This window comes from Pantherophis guttatus, chromosome 7 (assembly GCF_059756535.1).
Source record: "Pantherophis guttatus breed Tessera chromosome 7, ASM5975653v1, whole genome shotgun sequence".
Classification (NCBI taxonomy): domain Eukaryota; kingdom Metazoa; phylum Chordata; class Lepidosauria; order Squamata; family Colubridae; genus Pantherophis; species Pantherophis guttatus.
Window position 1 is genome coordinate 34,807,254 of NC_142069.1, and position 18,911 is coordinate 34,826,164.

The 18,911-nt window shown below is 38.8% G+C and overlaps 1 protein-coding gene across 5 annotated transcripts in view; it reads right to left on the minus strand.

Annotated features, from left to right (window-relative positions):
* ARHGDIB (Rho GDP dissociation inhibitor beta) overlaps positions 1–18,911 on the minus strand; it is a 56,522-nt gene that overhangs the window by 4,196 nt on the left and 33,415 nt on the right. The window contains exons 1-3 of one of the 5 annotated variants that reach the window (XM_034403250.2): positions 11,683–12,226; positions 5,583–5,769; positions 4,192–4,275 (exon numbers count right to left, since the gene is read on the minus strand). In XM_034403250.2, coding sequence (XP_034259141.1) covers positions 4,192–4,275; positions 5,583–5,760 — 262 coding nt within the window. In that variant the 5' untranslated portion in view covers positions 5,761–5,769; positions 11,683–12,226. Of the gene's footprint in view, positions 1–4,191; positions 4,276–5,582; positions 5,770–7,312; positions 7,553–11,332; positions 11,430–11,678; positions 12,227–18,911 lie in introns of those variants that run through there. The other 4 variants (XM_034403251.2, XM_087873926.1, XM_034403252.3 and 1 more) reach the window with 4 other exon arrangements.

An 18,911-nucleotide genomic window follows, 5' to 3' on the forward strand; every position in this document is an offset into this window, starting at 1 on the left:
GACTATATCCACTACCACTATATTTTAGTTATTTAGTTCATTTAAATTATGTATTCTCTCAACATACAACTCAGGACAGTGTATAAGTAAAACAACAATAATGCTATAAAATATTTATTAGGCCAGAGGCAATTAAACAATCAAAGATAAACTCTCCAGACAGATTCACAAAACCACCTAATTCAGTGCCTGGAAGAAAAGCTAGATCTTCAAAAGGCAGGAAGGATCAGAGCTATCCAGTTTTCATAACATTAGAGATATGGAGCATGTCAACTCTGTTAGAGCTCATCAGAAAAGGCAGAGATAATCAGAGACAAGTGGTTCCACAAATGACTAGGCCCCATTCCATTAAGAGCTTTACCAGTGTTAACCAGCACATTGAGATTTGTCCAGAAGCCAATTGACAACCAATGCAGGTCAAAAAATAACAGCATAATGTAGGTATACAAAGATGAGCCCGTAATTATCCATGCCATTACATTCTGGACCAACTGTTACCTTCAGAGTGGATTTCAAGGGCAGCCATACACACTAATCCAAAGAAGAGGTGATGAAGGCATGAGTGACTATGAGCTGGAAAATATAGATTTCTGCAAAGGGCCTCTCAATCATGATTTCCACCTTCCACCCAAATCAATCATGATTTCCACCTTCTCTTAGAGGTTCCTAGCCTGAACACTGGGTCTGCCTGGCAGAAAGCAACCCAATTCAGAACTAAAAGTGGAAGATCTCCAGGTTCATCAGGCCTCAAAATCTTCAACCACATGGACTTGTTTAGGATTAAGATTGAATCTGTTCCTCCCCATACAGACCCCAGAACCTCCAGACATTGAGTCAATGACTTGAAAATATTGCATGAGCAACTAGAGGCTAAGAAGTGTAATTTAATATCATACGTATATGGGCAGTACCTAACCCTATGCCAAAGGATGACATAACCCTCATGGAAAATGTCATACAGGAGCAGGGAGAGAATTGAGCCATGAAGCACCTCATCCCAAACAGAGATGGAATTCTTCCCCCACCCCCCACCCCCCACATCAACACTAACTGGAACTGGCCCTGGAGGATGGAGGGAAATCATTGCATAATAGTTTTTCTCCCAATCCCAGCCCTCTGAGCCAGTCTAGAATTATACTTTGATCCATAATGCCAAAGCTGCTGAGAAATTAGGGATAGCCAGAATGGATGCACCATCCCCACCATGCCCATTCTGGTCTCACCATAGGTCATCCACAAGCAACCCAGGGCTAATCCAGACAGAAAGGTGATCCATTTCTTCCTCTGAAGTTGCAGTCAAATACCTACTCCCCAAGCTCACCAAAGAAGATTTGGAAATAGGTCAAAAAATACCCAACACTGTAAAGCAATAATTTTTTGAGGAAGGGCAGATTATTGTTTCCTTAAGAGCAGAGGGACAACCCCTCTCTCAAGTATTAATCACCCTGAACCCAGCCATATGACATCTCCCAAGAAACTTTGACAAGAATAGATCTAATATGCATGTGGTTGCACTAAGAGCTCCAAGAACCCTGTCCTCTTCGGATTAACAGGTTCAAACTCTTTTGCCATTTTATCCTCCAGAGTTCCTCTGAAAACCTGGTGACCCTCCAGGATTCATGTACAGAGAGAGGCCACGTGTACACATAAAAACCAATCCAATGCTGAAGCCATCCTCTCATTCCAAGAGGAGACTGTTGAATTGGGTATCAGAGCCTTAAGAAGTTCTCCAAGCATTGTCTAAAACCCAGTGAGGTCCATCAGATGCCTGAGGTAGACCAGTGGGTTTTGGAGAGTGCCTGGAGAAGTTCCTAAGGTGGCCTTGAGCTCCTAAACCACTTCAGTCTCTGCAACCAGGGAAGTTAGAGCGCAGTCTTCCAGTACCATAGATTTAGAAAATTCCAAACCCAGTCAAAGCAACACAGCCACAACAAAGCCACAACACAGGAAAGAGGCTGGCAACAGCAATAGCAATAACACTTACACTTATATACCGCTTCACAGTGCTTTACAGACCTCTCTAAGCAGTTTACAGAGTCAGCATATTGCCCCCAACAATTTGGGTCCTCATTTTACCCACCTCGGAAGGATGGAAGGCTGAGTCAACCTTGAGCCTGGTGAGATTTGAACGGCCAAATTGCAGGCAGCCGGCAGTCAGGAGAAGTAGCCTGCAGTACTGCATTCTAGCCACTGTGCCACTCATTGCCAGCAGCAATCCCATCTGTTCTCTGGAACCCAGCTACACAAACAGGGTTTCACATCTAGTCGTCTGTGGAAAACTACTTCTGAAAGCCACAAGAGATTTCCAGACAGCAGTATCCATCCTCCTATCCCTACCTAGGAGATATAGCCAGTGCCACACCCCAGGCCCAATTGATAATATTTCTAAGAGCCCCATTCTCACCCACTAAGTCTCAGTAATACACAGCAGGTTGGCTCTCAGAAGAGCCTTCATTTCAGGCAGACCTGGCATTAAGCTGCTATAGCTTAAGCTAAGGACTATTGAGCACGTAATATCCAGGCATGGGAGCTAAGCCAAGAAGGCTAAAAAGCAACATTGGTACTAGCCACTAAGTGAACTTTCCCAGAGAGTGGTCCACCCTGCTTCAAGTTGTTCAAACCTTTATTGTCAACGCACAACATGTGTACAATGAGATTGGCTGAGCCTCCCTTAGTGCACCCCCCCAACACAATACATCTCAATAACTCAGTTAAAGAAAGAAAATCCCTAACTCAGTAAATCATACTAACAAACACACAATCCTCTATACATATATGTACATAACACTACATTATAATATATTGCGCCAATATGAGCATGTTGCACGTTGCACGGATAAAAGCTGTTCTTCAGCCTGTTCGTACGACTGGCTATGCTTCTATATCTCCTGCCCGATGGTAGGAGAATAAAGAGGTGCTGACCAGGGTGTGAGTCATCCCTGAAGATTTTCCTCACTCTTCTAAGGCAGCTACCTTATCTCCCTCTACCCTTTCCTACTGAGATGTTGCTGTCTGCACCCACACTCCAATCAAGTCAGCATAATCCAAACCTTCTCTCTTTTTCCCAGTATATGACCTCATCCCATCCAACAACGATGTGTCATCAACTAATTCCAACTAATCCCATTCTAGCTGGTCAACCAACATAGACGCAACACCCATTATAGAATTCTAAAGTTAGAAAGAGCCACGAAAATGCAGCTTTAGAATCTCTAACAGATGGCCATCCAGCCTCTACTTAGATACCTCCTACACTTTGTTAGTTCTTTTTAAATTTTACTTTTAAATCTTTTTTTAAAAATAGGAAATAACTCATGGTGGCCAGAGGAAATAAGAATATTAGGACATTAGATAGGTTAAAAGTCAGAAATCCCCTGTTCAAAATCTCTCCTACCTGAAATCTCAGCAAACAGGCAATAAGCTGTTTCTAAGATTCATCGCACTCTGCTCCCAACCCATCTGCAACTGACATAAATGCTTAAAACACCTTCCTTATAAGGAAAAAATGGAAGAATTAGTGTTTTTAATTAGTTGTGAGGAAATGCATACAGAGGCATCTGCTAGAAGTTTATATAATTACATAAACTAGACAAACAGAAAGGCTTACTTTTCTCTCGTAATTAGACCAACATAATTAAACTGGTTGATAATGGATTCAAGTCACTGCCACAAGAGTTGTTCCCTCTTGATGATTTATGGCATTGGACTAATTGATTTTCTGAAATTCACAAGTTCAGTTTTGGACTATTTTTAGACAGTAGTTTAAGGGGAAGAATGATACAGGCCAGGAGGCTACCCACTCCTACTCCTACCTTAAATTCTTTCCCTCCAACTGTCCAAGAACCTCACATTCCTTCACGTTACATAACTGAATCAACAGTTGACCTTAAGTAGTCTTCCAGAAGGATGAGGACTGAGTTGCACTATCTAATACCCTGTTTCCCCCAAAATAAGACATCCCCTGATAATAAGCCCAATCGGGCTTTTGAGCGCATGGCAATAAGGCCAAGCGCTTATTTCAGGGTTCAAAAAAATATAAGGCAGGGTCTTATTTTGGGGGAAATACGGTACCTCAGAGGTTATCCATCCTAATCCTACTTAACTCAACATTCACAAAATCAACTTCAAAATGAAGCAAGGCCTAGGAATTCCATTCAACCTGCTATATAATAAGGAGAGAATGTTTCCTACCAGTGAGGTCCATGGTGATTGGTCCTGGAGCAGTGTCACATACAAGAGTAAGTCGAGTGACGGTCACATTCGGAAGTGTTGGGTCTGTGGTGTCAGGAAAAGGATAAAAGGTTTATTAACCAAACATTGAGAAACCTGAGGTGCTTCCTTTTTTTTAATGCAAAATTTATCTTCCTACAGCCTTCATGTGCACAGGAAATTAGCATGTCACTTAATAGCTAATATAAACCTTTTTTCTGACATATTATTAGTTTCAGTCATGCAGGGAAATTCAATCCGATCTCACTGTTCCCACTCACACCCTCCGTAGAGGGACAGTAACATTACCTCTCTTCTAATTTGTTTCTTTAATAAATTTACAAAGCTGTCTTATCTCTGGCTAACAATTAAAACAGAATAAAAGCACAACCAATAATTAAAAACATAAATAATATGACACAGCATAAAATAGCTGCCAAGAATAATCAAATACCTTCCAAGAATAAATGTAATAAAATATGTAGCAGTCAATATAACCAAAAGGTTATATTAATTACATGAATTATCTTTGTTGAAATATATACCAGGGGCAGTAAATTAATGCTTCAGGTTTTGTTGCTAACTTCAAATATTAATAATATAAATACGCCTCAACTAATTCCTTCATATGCTAAGAAATACACCAATAAGTGTCTGCCTAGTACTGTTGTCAACTTGACTGGAAACTTTACTTCAGAACTTGGCTAGAAGACTCTCTCAGCATTGCTGATTTGATCCTTTTAAACTATGTTCTGGTTCCTATGCTGAATAGCAAAATCCTCCACCCAGCTAGGAGGACAGAAATAGACTTGCATACTGAAAATAGAATCCATGTCACCCAGTGCTGAAATCCAATTTTTTTACTACCGGTTCTGTGAACGTGGCTTGATGGGCATGGTGTGGCTTGGTGGACGTGGCAGGGGAAGGATACTGCAAAATCCCCATTCCCTCCCCGCTCCTGGGGGAAGGATATTGCAAAATCTCCATTCCCACCCCACTCTGGGGCCAGCCAGAGGTGGTATTTGCCGGTTCTCCGAACTACTCAAAATTTCCGCTACTGGTTTTCCAGAACCTGTCAGAACCTGTTGAATAGCACCCCTGATGTCACCTTAAAAGTAACACTGAAAGTTGATCTTCAATTATGGTAAAATATTCTCAGATCAACATAATACAGTCACCTGGAGTCGCTTTACCAGTGAGATGGCAACACAGAAATTAAATAAATAAATAATCACTTCTCTTTCATTTTTAGGATCAAATTTAATGTTCTCCATCACTGACAATATTAATTTCATCACACAGCAAATACAAATACTGCCTTCTTTTTCTACCCCAAAACATGATTCTTCCAAAGGACCTTTTTCCAGCTGTACCTGCAACCACTGGTACCTCCCCCAGCAAAGACTTCTTGTACTTTGCAAGGCTTTCATCATCTTTGTCCAGCTCCTGTAATTCCTGAAGTGTCTTTTGAGGTGGAGGCTTGTAGTTTAGTTTACCATCTAGCTCATCGTCATCTTCTTCCACATGTACCTCAGGGTCTTTCTCAGTCATGACTGTTGGCTACAGGAAAAAAAAAAGTCAGTTACTGTAAGGACACTAAGTAAGGTACTGATTACAACATTTGTAAATCCTTGGCTTCCTACAATAAAGAGAACAATTGTGGGAGTGAAGGTCACAGGCACAGCCATTTAAATACTTTTATAAGCAAAAGGATCAAAGACATTTAACCTGGCAATAGATATTTTGTCAAATTCAGTTATCCAGTAGCTGGACTGCTTTTTTCTGTAAAGGAGAGATGCCATTTCTAGATAGAAGGATATAATCGCTCTTAACTAATAGACCAAAAAGAGCCCCTTCGCTGAATATTCTTCTCACTTGTAATTTGCTCATCCCAGATTCATGACATTGGCTGTATAAAAGAACACGAACTGACCCCCAGAATTTGTCAATCATTCCAGCTCTCAAACACTTTAATGGTGGGGGAGATAGCAAAAAAGAAAGCACCTGATCTGGCCACTGAAACAGCCACTGATATTCCTGTCTTCCCAAAATAGATGTAATCAATAACTACAGCAAGATAATTTTTAAACGATATCCTCTCTCTTTCTGTTTACACACACATGCATACATGCACACATATATGTAAAATGCTATACATGCTGAGTTCTCTTAACAAAGCCAATATGAGCTATAAAATATAACCATTTTAAGAGGTGTGGACTCTAATTCCCAGAATTCCCTAGCCAGCATTTTCCAGGTTGAGAAATACTATACTAGATTCACGCATCAAGGTCAGCTCATAAGGTAAGACTCCCTCTAACCTCTGGACCCTCATCACCAGCTCTTTCTCTTTACCATTCACACCAACATATATCAATAGAAACAGCAGCAGAATCTCGCTGCTGTAAAAGCTTGATAATATTTCTTGACATCCATATTTCTGCTACAGTAACCCTGCTCTCTGTGAAAGTACAGATTCTGGAATATGAGCTATTCACCCTCATCTTGCACAGCAAACCTGAATGCATACTGAGGCACCTTTCCCAATCTGGTATCTGCAGATGTGTAGAATTTCAATTCCTATATTCCTGGAATTTCATATTGGCTGAGAACTCTGGAGAAGGATGCTAATGTGAGTTTGTACTGATATACTTCCCACAATATACTCACCTTCTATGACATAAATCTAAACAGAGTCATACATGAGGATTCACCTTGTGTGTAACAACCGAGAGCTGTAATTAACAAGCCAAACATTTACAGGCTAAGGACTGCAACTAGACTCAGTCACATTTTTAAAATATATGCTGGTATGCTGGGCTTGAAGTTCTTGAGCACAAAAATAAGTACGTAACCTTATTATTTGTATCCGTAACAAAATACTTCACACTGATTCCACAATGACCAGCAAATCCTCCAACTAAAGAACCTCTTTGTGTCACGTTGACAAAGACAAATAGACCTTCAGAAGCCATAGCAGCCACATTACTACGCAATAGTTATTTCAAATCTTCATTGACATGACAGCAATAGAAATAAATTGAATAGTTCATGCAATACCATACAGAGATTTACATCAAAAGCAGACAATGAAGGAAAATACCTGAATGGAGCTTATTAACAATTTTTTTTAAGCTGATCAGTCCAACTGCATAAATATCATGTAATTTCCCAACTGCACAACATTTAAAATAGCTGTTGTCTGTGTGGTGACCAGGTCCCCTTCTTATGCAGGAAGGAAACATGTGCCTTGTTCCTATGACAACCCATGCCCTGGCTACAGACTCCAAGGATCTACCACATTCTGTAACACTGAAACTTCTCTGAAATTGGGGGAAGCAAGACAAAATTCAGTAAGCAACATGCTCAAGAAGGACTTAAAATGAAACTCCCTTTTTAGCACCAGAAGAATCAGTCTGCTGTTAGGTTCTTGGCCAAGGAAGGATAAACAAAATACACAGTAAAGAACATAAAAAGCAGAGTAGAAAATTATTGCTAATCCATGGCACACAGTATCATGTTGCTCTTGTTTTTAATCTGAGTTCTTGAACAACTACAATGGAAGAGACATATGAACATCAAGAACAGATGTTCTGTTCTAATATCCCCCAACCTCACACATTCCAGATGCATCAGGGTTGCCAAAATTCATGTGTGCTATGATAAAGAATGGCATAAATTTTTGCTAACCTTTCATGCCCTAGCATGGATAACAGAAATAATAAATAAAGGCACAATATGGCAGGCAGCCTATTTTGCTCAGAAGAACAAAATATATTTATTTGAATTTGAATTTGCGCAAGCAGTGGGCGCGCATGTGCGTGAAACCATCCCACCCCAGTGATGAAATCCAAAATTTTTTACTACCAGTTCTGTGGATGTGGCTTGGTGGGCGTGGTGTGGCTTGGTGGGCATGGCTTGGTGGGCAAAGGATACTGCAAAATCTCCATTCCCACCCCACTCCAGGGGAAGGATACTGCAAAGTCTCCATTCCCACCCCACTCCAGGGGAAGGATATTGCAAAATCTCCATTCCCACCCCACTCTGGGGCCAACCAGAGGTGATATTTGCCAATTCTCCGAACTACTCAAAATTTCCACTACCGATTCTCCAGAACCTGTCAGAACCTGCTGGATTTCACCCCTGCCTTCCCCCCACTCCCTCCCACCGGCTGCTGCCAGTCAGCAAACCTTTTGGCTCTATTGCAGTGGTCTCCAACCTTTCTGGCTTTACAATCCAGGGTTGGGACCCCCTGCTCTATTGGATGCTTGGATGTGGATATTTTTCAGTGCAGATCATAACTTGCTAGTTTAATGCAAGGGTTATTCATGAACCATACTAAGAAGTTGGTTTATCTGAATCCTTAATTTGTCATATTCGAGCAATACAAACTAACTAATCTAAGCTAGAAGTAAAATTCTCAAACCTGCAGGTAAATACAAATTCAGCAAACTACAGGATGCTGAAAGTTGTAATTCAATAGCAACCGTTTGGACCTCAGATTCTTTACCTGCATATGATAGTAGCTAACTTAGCATAAGACTTCAACCATTATAATCCTCCAGCTTCACCTTAAATGAACATCACAGCAATAAGATACTTTTTTTTTCATTCAAATAGGCCTAATATGGCGTTATGGCTTGCTCAACATCACAGAATGATGCCTAGCCAGGTTCTGAAGAACCTGTTCTGGTCTCATAAAAATATAAATCTGAGATCTCACATAGGTCAATTTTTCATTACAGTCCGAAGTCAGTTTATTAAAAAATCATTTTTTAATTGTAAGAACAAGATAAAAGGATTGACTCGTGGTTCAGAAGATATGCAAATGAAGTTCCTGTTAATCTGAAGCAGATACTCACTGAAGAGAGAGAGGAGATTGTGCAATGATAGATAGTCAATATAATGTAAAAAATGACAAGAAATATTAAGAAATTAATTGTGCCTCAGATAATGCAGATAGCTGCTGACCCCCCAGTGATCTCATTTCAATTATGGAGGATTTTGGGACAGCTGGTACAAACAGGGTACCCTGGGATCTCTTTGGGTCAGACTGTATCCAAGCATGGCTAAGTACCAATAGGGTTTAGGATTTAAGTTATGATATGGATTGTTCATAGCCAATTATTATGAAGGAAACAATATCTTAAATTAGAAAGCCTGGAGTAACATGCAAGCTAATTAGCATTTGGAAACTAAAGAGTAAACAAAGATAAACCTGAAAGTTTATAGATTTTCAGTAACTGTTGGTTACAAAAATTATTTTGAATTATTTTAAATTATTTAGGACATGACAAAAATCTAAATTACAAGTAAAAATATATGCATATGTTTAAATACTATGAAACTTTAACTGCAGATAAATTATTCACAAGTTACTTTTCTGCCTTTTAGTTTTATTTTAAAATGTTTTATACAAATAAGCAAATATTTTCTTTCTTTCACATATTATTTCATTGTATTTGCTACATATCTGTTGTAGTGGTTCTGTGTTTATACCCTGTATTTTAAATTCTGTACATAATATCACTGTGCTTTGATGTTCCCAGATTTTTTTAAAAAATCTAGAACAGTTACTGCAAAAAAGGAGGAGCATGGAGCTAAACAGGAAGCAGTTTCACAGGTAACAGTTTCTCAAAAGGGTGAATTCATCCTTTCCCTTTAATTAGAATTCCATAAATTAAAAGCACAACAAAAGAACAGTGAAATTCTCATTCTTCTTGTCATTGCTATATAATTAGCAATATTATGTAAAAAGAACTACCCTATGTCCCAGAAATGCCATTTTACACCTCTGCTACTTATCTGATTTAGGACTCATCAAGCAATTATTGTATCTAGAAAGCTCTTGAAGGTTTCTATTTATGTAAAGTATCAGGTTGCTTAATACAAGAATATATTTTAGTATTATTTCCTGTGCACCCAGCCATTAATGCACTTGCTTATTATCTACAAAGCATATGCAAATTCTGGAGCTGATAAAATTACTTCTTCCTGCCAGGAAACTAGACCACATCTTGCATATGTCAGCAGTACTTTTTAAAATAAGGAACATAATCTTTCCAGGTGAGATACTTGGGTTATGGGACTTTTCATTAGCAGGTTGATGAGCTTTTATAATCATCCTTTGGTCTAAACTAGAGCCCTACCACTTCCTACCTCTGTTAAGAGCTTCCCGATTATGCTTTTCTTGCATTTCTGTTTTAAATACTACATTCTGGAATTCATTAAGCCAAGAGGAGGGAAACAAGAATTTATATAAATTAATTAAATATATATGGCGTTTCTCTTGACCAATTATTCTTAATGGTGAATATCTAAATTCCTCATTCTGTATTGTGAGGACCTTGGATAGAATACATGTTCTTAGAAGAGTTACAAATCAATCCAAAATCCACATACTTGTCCTGTAACTAACATCTGTGAACTGTTAGGAGTCAGCACATCTCCTAAGCTACAGAAGTTAAAATGTTCCACAGAAGACAGTGTCTTTACTGTCAGTCAATAAGGCCAGTTAAGGAGCTTGCACCATCACCTTCCTCCTGATTACATGCTCTTAAGCTTACTATGTCATCAGAGCTTATATTAGTTGCCATGTGGAGCTTCTCAGACATAGAATTAATCACTGTTGGCGGTCATAAATTATGGTACACCTTATCCAAAACTGCAATTGCTTCAGATTTGGTTATCACTGTATGCCAGGCATGAAGGGAAGGAAAGATGAGAAGGCAGCAGGCACTTGCTAACCAGACATGTTGGTTAAGAATACCATAGGAAGTCAGCCGCACCCTTAACCCTTTGCAGCCAACAAGCAGCCACTGCTTCCTGCCTGAAATTGAGCTAAGAATGGGCAATAAATTGTCAAGTTTCTCAGCCCCTATAACTCTAGGTTATTTGTTCTGGTGCTTCCTGGGACCTAGGTGACTGCAGGATTAATGGCAGTTGCGGTCCCAAATACCCAAAGGTCACCAGGCCACCTAACATTACCCACGCTAACGTTTACTGAATATCTATAAAATAATAGGGGTGGGGGAGAAGAAACATTCAGTCTATAGGTATGACGGAACAGGATGCGCAATGGATTTTACCGCGGGCAAGGATTGCCCCTTTTCCCTCCCCTCACCCTCAAATTGTGGAGCGGGCAAAATTCCTCAGTTTTTTGCAGCAAAGACGCCAAGCAGAACCTCTTGCAATCTTCCTTCGGCCGTCTCTCCAAGAAGTGACCCACCCACCCCCCACGCAGCGGATTGTGCTGAAGCTTTCCCTGCATTGCAGAGCCATCGCCCTGAAGACGCTGCTCCTCCTAACCTCCCCCCTCCCCTTTGCTCTAGATTAGAGCCACCTTTTCTGCTCTGTTTCCCCGGTTTAAGGGAACCCTTCCAGGGGGTCTTCAAGAGCCTCTCCCCATCGGCAGCGCTGGGCCGCCCCGCTTTTCGCTTTCTTCTCCCACTTGCCCTGCTCGCACTTACTTACTTGCTGGCGGCTGCGTCCGGGGTTCCTTTCTGTCTCAGCGTTTGGCAGTTAAAAGCAGGAAGGAAGTTGGTTAAAAAAAAAATAATAATCATTTGCAAAAAATCCGACTCGAAGAGGAAGCTGTGGCGTTGCTGGTTCTTTTATCGCGCAGAGTTTATTTAGAGCCCCTCTGTTCTGGGCACACATACACACAAAATACAATAAAGCATAAAAGATGATTAGCTGTATGTGTGAACTCCTTAAATATCCTCGCTTGTGGTCCTTAGGAATTCGTGCGTTATTTCCTCTTGCTTATATGTATGCATTTCTCCGATATGTAGATCTTGGAAACTGTCCAAGCAATGATAGGTGCCTTGGATGATATTCATGTTTGGCTGTGATGTTACCGAGGTTTCTAAAGGACGCTATTTCTGGGGAGAGAGTAGTTACTAGAGTAGGAAAAAAAATCACAGGGCTCATTTTCCACCCTCTCCATTTAAAAAGCCAGCTAGTGTTTCATTTTTATGCTATCTGAATGTTCTGCCTTGTCTATAATCACACACTTGAATCAGAAGCGTTAGGTATTTGGGGAGGAGAGCTTTTTTTTTAAATTAAATCCTAAGGTAATAGGAAAATTATTTTATTTGTATATGTATCTATATGCAGCCTACTGTCAGGTTCATGAATTTGTTTTGCAAAAATCTATAGAATCTTAACTATTTTATTTCAGCAATGCCCAGTCATGTGTGCTTTCATTCTGAATAAAATTTGAAAGCAGGAAAATTATTGCTGAAGGACCTGCTAAATACATCGCCAAAAAGTAAATCTATTAATTGCAGTGAGACAGAAACTTTTCATTGAGATCAATTGACACCAGAAATTCCATATACAGGTGAGTCCAACTTTTTTCCTTAAGAAAGAAAAATGGACATCTGTAATGCTGTACAGTTTAACAATCTGGGTTTTGATTCATAAGTCCTATTTCTTGGATCTTATTGAGAAGAATAAATTTATCATGTACAGATTACAGCCATGATGGAATACTTCCATTTCTTGACTGAAACAAATTTAGATTGTTTTTTATCGTATCAGTATTAAAGTAATGTTTCTACCCCAAGCCAATAGCATCCAATGGCAGCCAAGAAATGTATAAACTTAAGATTTGTCACCCATGCTGAAACAGAAATCAGGGGAGCAGCAGTGTGTGATAGCAGAGCTGGGCCTAATGGCTGCTTCAAGCTAATGTGGACATGCCCTTCCCCTCAGGTTCCTAGTCAGCCTCATCTGCCAACATTCTCTTGTCTCCTAACAGAGATGGACACAGCAAGCTCAGGCCAATGGTCTGTCATAATGTGCATTAGCAATTGATTGCTCAACCAGCAGTACTGCACATGCTCTAGTTCTGTGGCCCCAAGTGGTTAGCTCAAGGCGGAAACAGTGCAATAAAAGAATGTGGAAACCAGCATTTGTTGCATATAGGATGTGGATGGAGGATCCTAAATAGCCTTTTAACTCAATTCCTTTATTTCTCTAATCTTTTGGGGGGTTATGATGGCTTGGAACTTAAGCACCTAGAGATGAGTTACAGAACTCTACAGCCAGAATCTTTCCATTCCTGCCAAAGCACTGTGATGGGAAGATTTTCCCCATTCATTGTTCATACATAGAAGAGGGAAGACAACAAAGCAGAGGGAATCAAACAATTGCTTTGCTTATCATAGGCTGCACATACCAAACCAAGACAAAACCATTCAATAGCGAGCCCAAAATTCATTAACAGGCAAGGTGTTGCTAATAGGCACAGCAAATTTCATATGCATATGCATATAATTTTTGGTTGACTCAATGAGGGATGGATAACATTCAGAAGTCTCTCCTTTTTTTAATTGATATATTCAAACAAAAATAAGGGCACGATTATAATATTTCTGGTTTTCCAGCCTCCTGAACAGTAAAAACATCTGTAGTGGCCTTTGAGTCTGTTGGTGTGGATTCACAGCATTCATTATTTGGTTTCATCTATGAATTAAAGTGAATAGATGTACAGTAAGAGACACCAGGGCTCTTGCATATTTAATATCTTCTGCTATAGAGAAGATATTTCAGTTAGTGTAGGTTATCATACAAGCTTTTCTATAAAGAGAATTTATAAAATTTAAAGGTGCAGCAGACAATGATAGCCTAAAAACAGACTTTTAAAAGTAACTTCAAAGAATTATGACTGTTATTAATGTAAATTCCTTGACCTTGAAAAAATTAGTTATGCAGTTGTTTTGGAATGTTAACAATTTCCCCCCAAAAAAGCCTCAAGTTCATAGGCAATTTCATGGTCATTCTCAATTTCAAAAATAGCCAATATTATATGTGTAGTTTTTACACTTGCCAAATGAGACTTTGGTGGTATGTCTATCTTTTCATCACTAGAATAACTCTCTGGAAACTAAACAGAAGTGAACTAAATTTGGTGTGGAGAAGAGAAATTGGCAAAGGAAAAATCAAGTTCAAATATGGGGAGAATCAGCAAGTCTGCAGAGGGGAAATGGGGCAGAGCTTGTTGCTGATTCCTTCATTCTAAGCCCCTTCCTTCCCACTCACATGACCCAGAATGGAGCTATTTATTATTAAGAGGTCGGAAGACTTCCAGAAGTCATACCCTAACACTTTTCTTCCTCGTTTGCAAAACACTTGTTTCTAATGTTAACTATTATGATTGCCTCACATTGAGATTTCTCTTGAGTTCTTTGAAATGTAGTTCATTTTCAGTTGATATGCATCAGTGTGCAAGCTTCTCTTATTGCTAGTTTCCTGTTGGCAAACTGTACAAATGATTTGTAAAATACAACAAGCCTATTCAACTCTTGGGAGGTCTTTTTGAATACATGTACATTTAATCCACATTAAAAGCCATACAAGAATCCCTTATGTATGTCTTTTGAAAGGCAATTGGTGTTTCAAATTGTTTTCTAGTCACTTAGCAGTTGATAACTATGTATCTTATTTAATTACCAGTTTAATAGTATTCAATACTTAGGATATAGCAGGAATTGTGTCCAAATGAAGATTGGTACAGTGATGAAATTGGTGCTAATACATGTATAATAGATACATGCTTAAATAAACCCATATAAAACAATAAAGACTTTTGAATACATTCCTGTTAGCTACATTTTACATGTAGCTCATTTAATAATTTGATAAATTGCTTTATTATTTCAAGACTGCTGGGCTATCTTGCTCAGTTTAATTTTTCCTGAATGCTCACAATGCATTGAACTACATCTGAACCCTAATATACATTTCCTTTATGGTTTAGTGAGTCATGCAAACTTTTAAAAAGGATTAATTCAATAAACAACAGTTCATTTCACAATGAGTTAGCAAATTGACAAACACCAACAACGTATCAATCTATAATATTCTTTGTACATTATGGGATGCACACAGGATGGTGTGACCTTTTTAACAAATAATGATTTATCCAGTATACGAACCATGATACTGACTCTGGTCTGCAGACTTTAAGAAAAAAGATGGTTTTAGCTTTACTCTAAAATGTTTCAAATAAAATATCCAAGTTCAACAACGTATTTTTCTCAGTCATGCACTGTAGATCTGGCAATTGAAAGAGGAGTCATCTACCAAGAAGTCTCTCCCAAACATCTAACTTAATTACTTTTGGCTAACTGAAAAACAAGATATTGTAACAGAATTTTTGTTACAGAGGAAGCTGTTCTATTTTGGTGACAATCTTTGATTTCACCTCTTAATTGCAGATGTTTAGCCTCTGATTCATGCCAATGCAAAGCAGCTGCTTAATTCATGTCCCTAATTTAAAACTCAGTAAAATTCATAAGGTAAGTGACTATCCTTGAGTATGCTGATTAATTTACCCAACAAAGATTTTGGTGAGCATCCTTTTTGAAAAGTTGTTTGGTTCATTGAATGAAAAGCATTATGGAGGGTAAGAATCACACTGCAGTCTTTTACCTCTCTAAATAAAGTGGAAAGATCTATTGATTTTAATAGAACATACTTTCAAATAGACATATATAGAACTTCAATTTATTATCTTTTCTTGCTGTATACAGTATTTTAATCTTATTCTCTTCCTATTAAATCTTGTATGGAAAATATTTCTTGTTTCTTAATTCCTTCATATTGCTTCAGTAATTTCCTTTCAATTCTTTGCATTTTAAAATTATTTTGAATACTATGTTATCTTAAAATTTAGTGCCTGTAATTGCAATATGAGGTTTGCATTTTCTTCTAATTTGAATTACTGGCCAGTAAAACTCATGTACATTGTCTTCGTAAAATACATTAATAAACAAAACTGGGACGAAGATTGATAAATAAAGAAGACAAATATGGAATACATAGCATTATAAATTATGTTGATTTGTTAAGACTATTTTTATTAATGAACATTTTTAGATTTTACAACTTCAGTAAGAAACAATAGGTACTTTTTAAAAAAAAAATGTCATGTGTACCATGTGTGTTTACCATGTGAGCTACTCAGACTGCTACCTGGAGAAAACTCTGGGTATGGGAACAACCATCTAACTAAGTAAAACTCAGATTTTGAACAACAACTATTTTAAGCTTCCTTTCTCCCATATAATTAATCATCAGCAAGCTCCTTGTCTTGCAAACTGCCATTTTATTACAGCAGATTTCAGCTTCTGTATAAATCAATCTAACCTACATTATTATCTAAAAATACTGGTAACATGCTGCTGTTGCTAGTATTAAATGCCAGACTGGTATATAATAAGAATCCTACATCCATGATTTGATAGCGTGGTTAAGGCCAACTTGGCATGGATAAATGAAATATGGTTGGGCATAGAGGGAGATGGTAATATGAAGCTTTACATCTCTACCCTGGGCTGGTGCCTGGTGAGGTCTTTTCCAAGTTATCTGGAGGGAGGAGAGGTTTAGATGGGAAAGAACAAGCTTTGATCAACCAATGGAGGACCTAGTAACTGTGGATTTTAGGGCATTCCCCCAGAATGTGAAGACTTCCACTCAAAGGAGATTGTTTCCCCTAATTTAACTGGTACACAATTTAGGATTTTTCTTCAATTCCCACCTTCTGATTGAAGGGCAGGTGGTAGCCATGGCTAAAGGGCCTTGGAATAAGTCCATTATGTACCTGAATTGCACCTACTTCCTGGATCTGCATTCGGATGGTTACAATCTGCTGGCCTTCTCCAAATAAATATCTGATGTTTCCACAGCTTTGACTTATGCTCAGTTGTACCCTCTCCTGGACTGGGGGCCTTGCTAATGGTCACTCAAGCCCTCTAGACCTCCAGGTTGAACAATTGCAACATGCCATGCATGTGGCTGCCTTAAAGAGTGTTTGGGAGCTTCAGCTGGTGCAGAATGCAGCAGTGCAAGCAGTTAATGGCAATATACTGTATGACACCACTATTCCATGAACTGCATTGGCTTTCTGCTGGGGGCAATCGCAAGTGCTGGTAGTACCTTTAAAATCCTTCAGGGCTAAAGACTGGGTAACTATGAGACCATTTCTCTCCAATTGTTTTTACCTGTCCCATCTGGTCCAGCAGGCAGAGCATGTTCCGGGTGCCATTAGCTAAGGAATGTCAGCTGGCAGGGCTTAAAATGAGGGCCCTTTCTGCAATGATGCCCACCCTGTTTAACACCATTCCTTTTGAGATTAGGTTAGTCCTGGCCCTGCTGACTTTTCAGAAGGCCCTAAAAATTTGGTTTTCTGCCTAACAGAGGCCCAGGGGTGGGACAGAGCCCATCTCTTGACTTTGTTCATAGTTATTTTATGAAGCTCAGCTGCCATGTGTTTTTATTTTATATTATGTATTTTATTTATTTTCATCTATTTTATTGGAGCCTGTATGAGTCACATATGTGAGACACATGATTATATAAATTAAATAATTCCCCTTCCAACTCAAATGTTCTGATGAGTTTATCAGTTATCTATCAGGGATGCTTTAAATTCCTGGATAGAACAGGATGAACTAAATCCACCTTTTCAAATGAAAAATTCCATGAGCTTGATTTTAGTTTCAGTCATCAGAACGTATTAGGCTGTCCCTGAAGAAAGCAAATTTGTAGGTGGTAAAAGACAATAACTGTGTAATTTCTTAATAATTGAAACAGACTCTTACAGTACATATCTGCCAATATCATGGTCTTAATAATTGTTTTGGTCACACAGCAGTGAGACACTTCCAGTGCTTGCTATATACAAGCACACACTTACAAAGAAACTGCAATTTCTTCATCCTCCATAAATGCTATAAATATTAGGTTGACTCTCAAAAATGTAACTAATGAAGAGGGAAGAAATGATAGCCAGAATTTATATCACAGAAAAGTTAATTTTGTCCTTGCTGCTTAGCTTGAACAAAATGGCTTATAGACTGTTTGAATATTGTTAAATTCTTTATTACAGTGAAATTTGACAAAGATAAAATAAAACTGGAAGATATTTTGCAAATAACAGCCCACTCCTACCTCAGGTGAAGTCTACACTGGCTTCCAGATTCTTCCTGGGTGCAATTCAAGGTGTAGGTCATCACCTTTAAAGTCCTGTATATGGCACAGGGCCAAGCTATCTGCAGGATTGCCTTTCCCTAAGGACACCTATCTGTCCTATCAGACCAGATATAGTGGGCATACTCCTAGTCCCTTCCCCTAAATATTGCCATCTGATGAGAGCTAGGAAGCATGCCTTTTCTGTGGAAACCCTTGCCCTGTAAAACACTCTTGCCCCCTAAAATTTGGCAGCGTCTACTCTCCTAGCCTTCCTTAAAGCTTTGAAGACCTGGCTTTTTCCCCAGGTGCTGGAATAAGATAGAATAATTGCATATTGGAAGGTTGACATGGCTCCAGATCTTTGTTGTTTTTCTGTTTGATATGTTGTCTTAACTTTTAATTGAGAGATGCCCAGAATTAGTTAGAAGATGGGTGGCTATGTTATTTATTCTAAATAAATAAATCTCAAATACAGCTTGCAAATTTTCTTTAAACTGGACTATTCGACAAATAGGCATGAAAAAAATGATGAGAAAATCAATCAAAGCTAACACAGATCAAACAATCCAAGCAAGGAATTTGAATGTTAGTCCTAATATAGTCCACCTGAAAGGATTCAAAAGTTAATCCTTTAGTGTATGGGGGGGGGGGTTCAGTCCAGTGCCTAAGAAAAGAAAAGTATGGTAGGTGTTGTAACATGCATATTAGTAGCTCAGTATATG